A 12,789-nucleotide genomic window follows, 5' to 3' on the forward strand; every position below is an offset into this window, starting at 1 on the left:
CGTGATTATCTGGGTCGTGAAGATCTTTTCTGTACAGTTCTTCTGTGTATTCTTGCCACCTCTTCTTAATATCTTCTGCTTCTGTTAGGTCCCTGCCATTTCTGCCCTTTATTGAGCCCATCTCTGCATGAAATGTTCCCTTGGTATCTCTGATTTTCTTGAAGAGATCTCTAGTCTTGCCCATTCTATTGTTTTCCTCTATTTCTTTGCATTGATCGCTGAGGAAGACTTTCTTATCTCCACTTGCTGTTCTTTGGAACTCTGCATTCAGATGGTGTTCCACTTCCCAGGCTTTTTGCAGCGAGGACAGAGCGCTCCTGCCCCCTGCTGGACGGTTGTGCTTACTACTCCCTGGCCCTCGTTTCTTTTTTTTTTTTTTGAAAACCTTTTGCTCTCTTGCAGAATGAGGTCAACGCCATCAAATGGGATCCCTCTGGCATGTTGCTAGCCTCCTGCTCTGATGACATGACATTGAAGGTAAGGCTGCAAGGTCGGGCCGTGTGACCCTAGGTGACCCCCGGGGCCCCGTCTTCAGTCTCAGGGCTCCTGCAGCTGACCGTCCATTGTGTCATAAGCCCTCTTGCTGTCTCTGTCGTCTTTTCTCTTTGCAAACGATGTTGCCGCTTGCCCCGGCAGTGAAGCCCTGTTTATCGGTCGAGGGTCCCGCGGAGCCTCCTTCCGTTCCCACGGGCTCTCTCCCATCCAAATACTAACGAGACCCGACCCTGCCTAGCTTCCCAGATCAGACAGACCATGGTCGAATGGACCCCCCTGGCCTTTCTCACGGGCACCCCCTGGTGGTCAGTGGACGCCTCTGCCTGTGAAGCACCTGCCCCTCGTCAGCCGCCCAACCCACTGGACGTGAGCTTCCCAGGGACAGAGAAACCTCTGCAGTGCTCACGGCAGGAACGGTGCCAAACCTCCCCCCGGTGGGAGAGCCGGCCTTTGCTCACCGTGTTCCCATTGCGTCCCCTAGATCTGGAGTATGAAGCAGGACACATGTGTCCACGACCTGCAGGCGCACAGCAAAGAGATATATACCATCAAATGGAGTCCCACCGGGCCGGCCACCAGCAACCCCAACTCCAGCATCATGCTGGCGAGGTAAAGGACAGACAGCCCGCACCCCAGGCTCGGTTCCCAAAAGCAGCCTCGGTCGCTGAGGCTGTGCCAGCCACGCGGCCGGTAAAAGTCACTCATGTCCCCAAGAGACCACGAGGTGCTGTCAGGGTGTCTTGCAAATGTGTTTATGCCCTCAAGATGCTAAAGAGTCTGCCTATAATGCAGGAGACTTGGATTCAGTCCCTGGGTTGGGAAGTTCTCCTGGAGACGGGAAAAGGCTACCCACTCCAGTGTTCTGGCCTGGAGAATCCCATGGACAGAGGAGCCTGGCTGGCTACAGTCCGTGGGGTTGCAAAACGTCAGACACGACTGAGCGACTCAAAGTTAGTCAAAGGGAGAGACCGCTCACTGTGAAAGGGCGGTGAGATAGAGGTTCTCACGTGATGGCTAAGTTGCGATAAGGATGCTGTTACCTTGAGGCTGGAGGGAGGAATTGTGTATCTCCAGTCTCCTGGCACTTTGGTGAAGGTTTTTACTACAAATGACAAAAGGAAACAAGCTAGCTTGGACCTCGGGCTTGGTTGGCCTTCCCTGATAGCTCAGTTGGTAAAGAATCTGCCTGCAATGCAGGAGACCCTGGTTTGATTCCTGGGTTGGGAAGATCCACTGGAGAAGGGAGAGGCTACCCACTCCAGTGTGCTTGGGCTTCCCTGGTGGCTCAGCTGGTAAAGAATCCACCTGCAATGCGGGAGACCTGGGGTCAGTCCCTGTGATGGGAAGATCCCCTGGAGAAGGGAAAGGCTACCCACTCCGGTGTTCTGGCCTGGAGAATTCCATGGACTGTATAGTCCATGGGGTCGCAAAGAGTCAGACGCTACTGAGCGACTTTGACTTCATTTAACCATTCATCCTGGCTGTCCCCTGCTTTCTTGGCACCAGGGCCCAGTTTTATGGAAAATCACTTTTGTGAGGGTTCAGGATGATTCGAGCACAGTACATTGATCATGCCCTTTGTCTGTGTTATGATCGCATCTGCTTCACCTCGGATCACCAGGCATCAGGTCCCGGAGGATGGGGACCCCTGGTTTATACAGTAAAACCTCCTAAGACACCAGCCTCGGAGGCAGAGGAGTAGTCAGTCAGTGACACGTCAGAAGGGACCCGAATGGTGAGAAGTCCGCAAAAAGCTCATCACTGAGGCTGTGTTAGGCAGACTTGTGTGTTCCCGGTCCTGGTCGGACCTCATGCAGGATACAATGTTGCACTCCCAGTAGGATATTTTATTAAGAACCTTGAGGAACACAAGCTAAAGAGATTCCCAGAGTGAGGGTTCTGGAGACCATCATCCTACGAAGCGTGGGTGTGTGTCTGGCCTGGGAAACACAGGACTTGGGAGGAATGCAGCCAGGAAGCGGCAGTGGTTGTTTTTCTGCGGAATCGCAGAGGGTGGGGTGGTGGGGAGAAGTGGCCGGTGGCCCAGCCCTGCTGTAAATGAGGGGGAACCTCCCTCCCCTTGTCTTTGTCACAGAGCAGTGGGATGAACAGTCTGTTACTGAAAGTGCCTGACCCGAGGCCATCTCTCAGAAAACGCAGAAAGGAATTCCTGCCTCAGCTGAAAAGCTGATCCAGAAAAACATGAGAGCTGTTACCCTCTTATTGCAAGTCACTGTCCTGAAATCCATTTAAAGGTCTAGGAACAGAACACTATTTTTTTTTTTTTTTGGATGACTTGTAAAGTGCTTTTGAATCACATGGTACCCATGACGGGCGTAAGTGAGCCTTCTAGGCACCAAGCATAAAGGGATGCATGTAAGTCCCAGAAGAAGGAAGAAATGCCGAGTGAAACAGCTTTGTGGTGGGTGGGCTTCCTCGGTGGTGCTAGTGGTAAAGAAACTGCCTGCCAGTGCAGGAGCTGTAAGAGATGTGGGTTTGATCCCTGGTTCGGGAAGATCCCCTGGAGGAGGGCAAGGCTACCCACTCCAGTATTCTTGCCTGGAGAATCCCATGGACAGAGGAGCCTGGCGGGCTGCAGTCCATGGGGTCGCAAAGAGTCAGACGTGAATGGGACAACTTGGCACGCATGAACGCACGCTCTTATTTTAGATTTAGACGTAACTAAAATTTGCAGCTCCCAGGAGTGTGACTATATATTTGGATGCGATTGTATTTTAATTCCCGTTGGATTAAAATCGGTGTTCGCTCACTTAGCTATTTCCCCGAATACGGCTCTCGGCTTTATTTTCAGCTTTGTTTTACTTGCCAGCGATACGTATGTTGTCAGTGGTGGGACTCGTGTTAGAAAATGTCCCGAATACGTATCGTTCATGTCTCAGAGAAATGCAGAAATAAATGAGTGTGGCTGTCAATTTGTTCCCCTGATAACGGCACCCAAAAAGGGAAAGAGATTTATTGCATGACTTTCTTTTTTCATTTCTCTCAACTGGAAGAGAAACACTTTACGATGTTGTGATGGTTTTTTGCCATAGCTCAGTATGAATCGGCCACAGGCATACATGTGTCCCCTTCCTGGACCATGGCTCTGTGTTCGGTGTGTCTTGAGTCACGTTCTAGAAGAGGAAGAGGTACCCACTTACGGTCTCTGAAACGTTCAGAGTCCGGACAGGAAAGTCACTCCCACTGTGAGAGCCGCGTCTTCGGGAGACTGGCGGGAAGCTGCCGGCGGCTGTGGTGACCTTTGAACCCGCGGGCACCCGCGGTGACCTTGTCTGTGCGGTCTTTCCAGCGCCTCGTTCGATTCTACCGTCCGACTTTGGGACGTGGAGCGGGGCGTGTGCATCCACACCCTCACCAAGCACCAGGAACCCGTGTACAGCGTGGCCTTCAGCCCCGACGGGAAGTACTTGGCCAGCGGCTCCTTCGACAAGTGTGTGCACATCTGGAACACTCAGGTAAACCCCGGCATTCCCGCTGCCCAGGTCCCCGCCCCACACCCAGTACAGTCAAGTTCTCACTAACCCGTGGGCTTCCCTGGTGGCTCAGATGGTAAAGAATCTGCCTGCAGTGCGGGAGACACGGGTTCGATCCCTGGGTCGGGAAGATTCTCCTGCAGAAGGGAATGGCTACCCACTCCAGTGTTCTCACCTGGAGAATCCCATGGACAGAGGAGCCTGGCGGGCTACCGTCCATGGGGTCGCCGAGAGTCGGACACGAGTGAGCGACTAGCAATTTGATTTCAGTTTCTCGGCAACCCAGAACCTGAGTTTGCACTCAGGAACGCCTCGCCTGGGACATGGACCTAGACACCTCCCCGCTTCCCCAGCGGGGACGTCCCCCCAGCGCCCTCTGCCCTGGGCTCCGTGTGCGTGCTGGGTCACCCCTGCCAGGGACTTGGGTTATTTTTTTTCTGCGTCCTCGGCAGGAAACCCTGCACCCGCCGCTGCCTTCCATTGACAGCGGCAGACATTGCATGTGGTCCCAGGATGCATGAAGCGGCCTCTTTTCAATCTGCCGCCCCCTTGGTGCGCCCTGAGGCCTGGCTGACACTGATGACCTGCTTTCTCAAGGGAGGTAGTAACGGCTGCCACGTTAGCCAGCCTGGGGCCGAGGGTGGTCCGCTGAGACCTCGGGCTCCTCCTCTGCAGCCGCCTCACACGATCGTGCCTTCTTGGCAAACGAGACGCGACAGTGGCCCCTCATGTAAAACCCGGCTGACGGCCGCCTATGTGTGTGCTCAGTCCCTCAGTCGTGTCTGACTCTTGCAACCTCATGGACTTACATTACATAGCCTGCCAGGCTCCTCTGACCATGGGCTTCTCCGGGCAAGAATGGTGGAGTAGGGTAGCTGTTCCCTTCTCCGGGGGCATCTTCCCGACCCAGGGATCGAACTCGGCATCGCAGGAGGATTCTTGACTTTCAGAAAAATGGCCATCATCACCTGCGTTCTGCCTGCCATGAGCCGCTCATCAAGTCATTTTACCCACCGTTTTTTGTTTGTTTTTAAATCGGAGGATAATTGTGTTTTTTTTACAGTTTGATTTCTGCCATGCAGCAAGGGAATCAGCCATATGTATACATATTTCCCCTCCCTCTTGAACCTCCCTCTCCCCACCCATCTCAAGCCTCCAGGTCATCGCTGAGGTCCCCGTGCTGTATACAGCAGCGTCCCACATTTTGCATCCTTTTTCTTCCCCCTACATGATAAAACTCTCTTGAGTCATTCTGAGGCTCCCTTGAATGCCCAGTGAGCCGGACGCCTGGTTGAAATATAAGCACATAATCCGATCTTGCTGACTTTCTCCTGCCCCCCAAGCTGTCTCTGTCTCCCAGCTGCGCTCAGCGATCCCGGGAACGACCCCCCACTCCCACCACCCAGAAGACGTGAGCTCAGTGGAAACCATAGAGGCCTTCTCGGGGGCCAGCCGTGGGTCAGTTACGCCCACCCCCCATGGCTGCAGTTTTGACTCACATGTTCCTGTAGCCACCAGAGCCCCTTTAACTGAAAGTTCTATTAACATCCGTGTCTTCGGAAGCTTCTGGGCTGGCATCCCCGGGATGGGGGGCGGGAGGTGGCCTCACCCACGTTCCGCCTCTCGAGTGATGATGCCCTTGCTTTGCAGAGTGGAAGTCTCGTCCACAGCTACCGAGGCACGGGGGGCATCTTCGAGGTGTGCTGGAACGCCCGGGGCGACAAAGTGGGCGCCAGTGCGTCAGACGGCTCCGTAAGTGGCACCCTGGGGTTTCTCCGGGCAGGAGAGGAGGGGAGGGTTTGGGGAGGGTGGGAACATGAACGGTCCAGACCCCTGAGACCCACGTGGGTGCACTCCCAGGGCCATGATGGGCTTTGGATTTGCGTGTTGGTGAAGGAAGCGTCTGGGCTGGGCAGTGCTCTGGGAGCAGATGTCTCTTCTCGCTTCCTGAATGATGGTTTCTTTTTTTGGTGGAATTGGTGGTTCTCAGCTGCATCAGTTGCACCCCTGAAGACATTGGAAGTGTCTGGAGGCATTTGAGTTGTTAGTGCTTTTGGGGGGGTGGGGGGTTGCTGGTACCTGATGTGGAAACCGAGCCCTGCTGCTGGAACTCTTAGGGTGCTCAGGACCTACCCCCGCAGCAGAGAAGTGACCCCCCCACATCACAGGTGCTGAGCAACTTGGTCCACCCTTGGCTTCCACGTCTGTGCTCCCACCCAGGCCCTCTGGTGACCAAGGCCCAACCTTCTGTTCCACCGGTCTCCTGGGTCCCAGTAACCCGCTGCTGGTCCCCTGAGGTGCCCAGCTTTCAGATTCACGTCTGCACTTGGAATTGCCCTGAGCTGTAGGGCAGGACGATGGCTGGCTGAGTGTCAGCCTGGCTGCCCGCCCCCCCAGATGTGTGCAAATAAAACTTTATTTATAAAAAAGTGGATGGCGGGCCGGATTTGGTCCATGGGCCATGTGCCATCCTCTGCTCTTAAGGGCATCTTGTGTTGCCTGTCAAGATAACGGGCGCTTTTCTCTCTCCTTCCAGGTGTGCGTGTTAGATCTGCGAAAGTAAACACACACAGAAAAAATATTATAGACACGAGAAGAGAATTCTAACGGACCAGCAGTGGACGTGTGGGGTTGTAGCACTATTAAGACACAATTCCGTCAGCTCCGCAACAGCGCCAACCTGACCTTAGGGAGTGTCCTTTGAGACCAAGTCATCCCCGGCCACAGGAGTCTCTCTTTTTTTTTTTTTTTTTTTCGTAACCTTCACCGAGAAGTTTAAAACGGAAAACACACACGCAAGTCCTATCAAAGAGGGGGGGAAAGGAATGGTTTCCACCCGGAATGTCCAGCCCCGGGGGAGCGCGAAGGCACCATTAGCTGGATCGGTTTCCACCCAGAACAGGCTCCGATGGTTGAGAGGAACAGAAAAAAAAGCAAAGGCTGTGCCAAAACGAAAAAAGGAAAAAAAAATGCCGTGATAAACCAAAAGGGGAGGAAAAACTCCTCCCGTCAGTGGGTCTTTTTGGGTTTTTCTTTTCCCCCTAAAAATTTGGACACTACAGTTAAACTCTCACGAGGACTTTGGAAAGACCAGTTTGTATGGATGAAATGGGTACCTTTGTAATGCCAACAGTTTCTATTTTCTAGAACCTTTGTCCCCGTGGTGTTTCTATGGGCTGGAGTCCTGTCGTCTTGGTTGCTGGGGTTGGGGTGGGGGTAGGGGTCAGGCCTTGGGACCCAGGTGGAAACTGTTCCTGGGTGTGTTGCTTCTTTGCTGTTGTTCCACGCACCGTTGAGACAGCCCCTCTCTCGGATGCGGATGCGGTGAGAGTCTCTGATGACAGCTTTCTTGCCTGCATCTTCCCCTCCCGACCCCCTATTTCCCTCCCCCACCCCTCCCCCATTTCCCTCCCCCCCCATAGTCGCCTCCCATCTTCCAGTCTCAAGGGCACTTTCGGCGCATGATAAGTGCTTTATGTAAGAAGGCAGGGCAAGGGGGACTTTTTACAGGAGGGGGAAGAAGAAAAAAAAAAGAGTGACTTATAAAAGAAAGAGCCTGGAGTATTTTTGGAGAAGAAAAAAAAGATATTTTTTATGTTAAAACAATTTTAAAATCGTAAAATGGCCATTCAGACATGAGAGCTTTGTGTGATTCATATTTAACAACAACAAAAAGAAACCTTTAGGGAAATACAGGTAGAGGGTCCCTTCACTTTCAGCTTGGTGGAAGGCAGCAAGGAGGGGACTCTGGGTGGGCAGCTCTGGGGTCGGCCTCAGGGCTGGTCTGTGCGGCCAGAGAGGAAGACCCCAGCCCCTTTTCTGCTCCAGGAAGACCTGGGCATTTTTTTTTTTTCTGGGTGCGTCGGACCGTAGCCGCCGGCCGGGGAGCCACGGACAAGGGGGTGCCCTCGAGCCCAAGAGGGGTTCCCAGAACCAGCATCACTTTGAAAAGGGGCCGTCGGAACCGCCCCGTTCAACAATGCCAGTGCCGCCACCTCGTTCAAGACTCGGGGCCACCGGCGGGGCCACCCCCCTCCAAACCAGGAGCAGTTCGGCCAAGTCCCTCCAGGGCTGACCAACCGGAGGGGCCTCCGGGACCTCCCGGGGTCTCACACCGACAGAGGCGACCAGGGAGGGCTTTTCAGTCCTGGGCGGTGAACTAACAGAGGTAGGGTGTGTCACTGGTCCCTTCACAGGCCACCATCACAATTTGCTTCCTCTGGCAGCAGGTCAGGAGAAAGAAATTGTCCTTTTTTTTTTAAACAATGAATCTTTTTACTATTTTTAAAAAAAAAAATTAAACATGGCTGTGTGTGTCCCTAGGGGAGTTTTCCTTTCCCTTGAATCAGGTGACCTTTGTACTTAACATTGTCATGACCCGATGCTGACCCAGCTTGTAAATTAGCAGTGGGGCCTCTGGGCTTATCCCCCCAGCGGGGAGGGTGGGGCTGGCAGTGGGTAGGTTGCAGCCCTTTTGTGTTCCAGCAACAGGCCCGGATGGTATTCCGAGGGTGGTGGTGTCCGTCCATGGACCCAAAAGTCATGGCCGGGCCCTCCTGCAACAGTTGCATTGTCCCAGGAGCAGCCCCAAAGCCAGAGTTCATTCATCTCTCTCAGCTCATTAACAAGTCATACCTGAGAGTTTTTCAACACCCCCCCCCCCCCCCCCCCCGCCCCGCCTGCCGGCAGAAGACCAGAAGGCGCTCTGTTCACAGGTCGGGCGAGTTCTTCAGGCTCTGCTCTATGTAAACGCTGAACCTTTCAGAAGGTCCATGTTCTGTTGGAGTCTCCACTCCCACCTTTGAAGATAGCAGACACCCTTAGGGGGTCCATGGATAATCACTGCCCCACCCCCAGAATGATTAGCTTTGAGATGCGGTTTGCAGAGGTCTAGTCGAACACCATCTGGACACTTCCCCGAATGAAAACCTGTCACTGTACACACGGCATCAGCTGTCCGGGTCGGACGCGGTTTGCATTTGATGAGCCAAACGCTGCTGGAGGGTGGAGATGGTAGGATTCAGTATAAAAGGCTCACCAGAGGGATCGTCACGGGGAGGTCGGTACGCAGGGTCTCCCAAGTGTTGACGTTGGCCTCCAGGTAAACCTGAACCAAGCTGGAAGTTGCCAGGTTGGAGCCAGGGGGGCTCTAAGGCCAAGGACACGGACTGGATACCGGGCGTGGCGATGACCTGATGCTGCTGAGGAAGGCGGAACTGCCCGTGTACCGTCGGTTGAAGAGGCCCCGGAGTGGGGACCACGAGGAGGAGGCAGCCAGCACCCCTGGAAACCATCCCTGCCCTGAGTCAGCGTTGGATGGAACTGCGCCCTCTGCCAGCGCTCGGTGGGCACATCGCTTCGTCAGTGCAGGCGGCTGCTTGACGTCGTGTACAGCACTTGGCAGTCCTCGGTGCCCAGATGGCACCTTGGTGCTGAAAGCAGAGAAGCATGCACAGATCCTCCCCGTAACCGTCCACCGTGCCGGGGAGCTCGTGCCGGGGAGCTCGTCCCGCACGCACGTACGCACACCCGGGGAAGCACGTCCGATCCCACTCGAAGGCTACAGAACTGCAGCCGTTCACTTTGTCTTTCTGAAAAGAGATCTCGGAGCCAAGCGAAATGCACTTTGTAAGGAGTAAGGGTCTGCTTTGTTCCGTGTTTTTTTTTCTTTTCTTTTTTAACCTTTCAGCCCACTTTTTTTGTTGTTGTTCCCCGTCCCATGCAGAGTGTTTCCCTCCCGCCGCTCCCTGAGGTTTGTGAATTTCTGGCTTCTGCGGTTTTTATTGTCTGTGTCAGACGTTCAGCCAGATGTCCTTCTGTCTGCATCTTCCAGCTTCTGTTCCATCCACACGGGCCCCCCACCCCGTTCCGTTCTCTCCACCGCAACCCTCACCCTCACGCGCTCCCGGAAAGAGAATCACCGTGTGTGTGTGTTTGTGTGTGTGTGTGTGTGTGTGTGTGCGCGATGGCTCATTTGTTCCAAGAGAGAATCAACAGACCATTATTCGGTTGTCTTGAATAAATTGCTCTATTTTGATAGAGAACTTTCCGCGTGTGCTTTTCTTGTTCGTCTTGGGCAGCATGTCTGGGGGGCCCACGCTGACTCCGCTGAGTCAAGTCCCCAAGCTCTTGCGTTTTTTTCTCCAGGAGACACAGGCAGGGGCCGGAGCTGCTTTTACAACCAGCCGGTTGTAAACCAGGTGAAGAGACCAGAGGGTGTAGATGCGTTATGATGTGAAAGGCGAGCATGCTTTTTTTTTCTAACTAGTTCCCTTCTCGTTACTTTGTTTCAGGCTGGCTGAAACTTTTTAGAAAAGTCAGAAAGCAGAGGCATGTTCTCCTGTGGGCAGGCCTGGGTCGCTGGCAGTTTTGAGTCCCAGGATGAATAGAGTTAGAAGAACCTAAAGTCGTAGGGATGCCGGTGACCAGGCGCTGCAGACGGTGACGGGTTCCCTTTATGCCACTGTAATCAGTAAACAGAAGTGACATGGTCACTTTGAAGCGATGTCCACCCCCCTGGGGATAGGCAGCAGGGAGCTGACACAGAGGCGGCGAGACAGGCTGCATTTGGCCATGCACGTGAGTCACCCCAAAGAGCCCCGTGTCCTCAGGCCACAAGCTGACCCTGCGCTGGAATCGCGCCCGACCTGCACTATGGCTTCTGCCCCAGTGTCTCCCGGGGTGCAGCCATGCCTGGTTTTGCTTTTTTCTCTTTTTTTGTAAGCCTTACCCGGCTGCCCGAGCGTGCTCTCACGCGGCGGATCTGGGGTGAAGCTCTGAGCACTCTCGAGCCCTGCTGCTGAAGGGTCTGGGCTGACCTGTGTCGGGAATCCACTGGGGTGCACGGTGCGTGGTGGTGGGACTTAACCACCGGTAAACAAGGGTGGTGGAACTCGGGCTTGTGTAGCTGCAGCAACACGCTGGTAGCTCGGTCACAGCTTCCAGGAGGTCTGTTTGTCTGCTGTGACGGAAACTGGGTTGAGACCAGGTTGTCCGAGCTCTCACCTAACTTTCATCTCTATGGAACCCTCTGCTGCAGTGATTCTAAAAATATTTGTCCACTGAGAACTGCCCCCCTCCCCAATTTATTTTGGGAATCCGAGTTTCCACTCACGGAGCAGAGAACTTTGTTTTTTTTTTTTAGGGGCCCGCATCTGGGTGATGTTCCTAAAAGGTCCTCGAGGCGTTCTTCCTACTCGTGGGGAGGTTTCTGTGCCCCTGTGGGCACTGGTGTTGGTCACTGTCGGTGCTGGGAGTCTGGAAATCACTAGTTACACGCGTGAGAAGGCGTGGAGAGCAGATAAGGCCCTTTACGAAAGACTCAGAATTGGGTGGAATTTTTGTTCTGTTTTTTCTCCCCAGCCTGGCTCCCTGGCTCCCTTTTTCTGCAAGTGTCTTAATCCACGCGTAAGGTAAGTAAACTTAAGATGCAGGTCCACCCAGAGGGCAGCTTGGGGAGTCGAAGTGAGGGAGCCCCGTAAGGTGAGGGAGACTCCACAAGGGTGGGGGCGGGCAGGGACTGTTAAAAGTGTTACCTTCCCCTGAACCTTGAAGTTAATAATACTCTGGAGCATGGGAGAGCCTGTCAAGGGAAACACTTATGCTTGAGCCGAGGTGCTGAGACAAACTCCACCAAAAACATGATTGTGAATGAGGAGGTGGGGAATCTTCGCAATAGGGCAATGAGTAGGCTCATTTGAACACTTGTTTAAGGTGTGGGAAAGTGAAACTCATGTCAATGGACGTGAGTTTGAGTACACGCCAGGAGTTGGTGATGGACAGGGAGGCCTGGCATGCTGCAGTCCGTGGGGTGGCAAAGAGTTGGACACGGCTGAGCAACTGAACTGAACTGAAAGTGAAACAGTCGCTTCAGTCATGTCCGACTCTTTGCGACCCCGTGGACTATGTGTAGCCCACCAGGCTCCTCTGTCCATGGAATTCTCCAGGTAAGAATACTGCAGTGGGTAGCCCTTCCCTTCTGCAAGGGATCTTTCCAACCCAGGTCTTCTGCATTGCAGGCAGATTCTTTACCAGCTGAGCCAAACTGGACTCTGGCTAACACAAGCCAGAAAGAATGACTGACAAGTATTCTGAGCAGCTCTGGGGTATCCCAGGTGTGGGGGTGGGGCCAGAACCACCCAGAGCCAGGCACAGAATCGGGCCCATGCAGGCAACACACAGCACTGGGGAGCTGCCCGCAGCTCGATGCCGGACGCTGGGCTGGCCCCTAGGGGTTCACCCAGGCTGCCTTCCAAAGCAGACGTGCCAGCTGCCAACCCCTCCCCGGAATTGCTTCTGCACAGCCCATTGCCTTGCACATCAGCTTCCCACTTAGACTTGGGGCGTGAGTCTCATCGGCCGCACCAGGCCCGTCTGAGACATGCTCGAGCTGCAAGGGAGCCTAGGAAGGCCAGCGGCTGGCATCTTTGCTCTAGAGTGGGGCTGGGGCTGTGTCTCACTCGGCAGGGGGAACCCTCAGAGGAGAGGTCTCGGGACTTCTGATGATTGGGGCAGACGGGATATCGATACAGAGGTGAAGAACCCAGAAAGGCTCAAAACTCCTTTTTACTGCTGCTGGACACTTTGGGTCAAGGTGGCTGTGATATAATAACAAGTGCAGCTTTAGGAGCGTACGGCCCTGGGTACCACGGTCACAGTCGTGGGATGCCCTGAATCCCATCTGTGGCCCTAGGACTCAAAAAGCACAAATCGAAAAGCAGCCTGGACAGCTTTTCCAGAGCGAGACAAGAGTCCTAATCTTGATGTGAACGAGGGTCACCCGGCAGAACTGAGGAAATGC

The 12,789-nt window shown here is 54.1% G+C and overlaps 1 protein-coding gene across 9 annotated transcripts in view; it reads left to right on the forward strand.

Annotated features, from left to right (window-relative positions):
- Positions 1-10,033, forward strand: part of LOC145537845 (F-box-like/WD repeat-containing protein TBL1X) — a 247,994-nt gene extending 237,961 nt beyond the window's left edge. For all 9 annotated transcript variants that reach the window (XM_081568790.1, XM_081568786.1, XM_081568793.1 and 6 more), the window contains 5 exons: positions 403-477; positions 977-1,104; positions 3,806-3,971; positions 5,640-5,741; positions 6,526-10,033. In XM_081568790.1, the coding sequence (XP_081424916.1) occupies positions 403-477; positions 977-1,104; positions 3,806-3,971; positions 5,640-5,741; positions 6,526-6,552 (498 nt within the window). In that variant the 3' untranslated portion in view covers positions 6,553-10,033. The remainder of the gene's footprint in view (positions 1-402; positions 478-976; positions 1,105-3,805; positions 3,972-5,639; positions 5,742-6,525) is intronic.
- Positions 10,034-12,789: the final 2,756 nt, after the last annotated feature.

The sequence above is a fragment of the Giraffa tippelskirchi genome, chromosome Y, assembly GCF_054371585.1.
Source record: "Giraffa tippelskirchi isolate mGirTip1 chromosome Y, T2T-mGirTip1v1.2.pri, whole genome shotgun sequence".
NCBI lineage: Eukaryota > Metazoa > Chordata > Mammalia > Artiodactyla > Giraffidae > Giraffa > Giraffa tippelskirchi.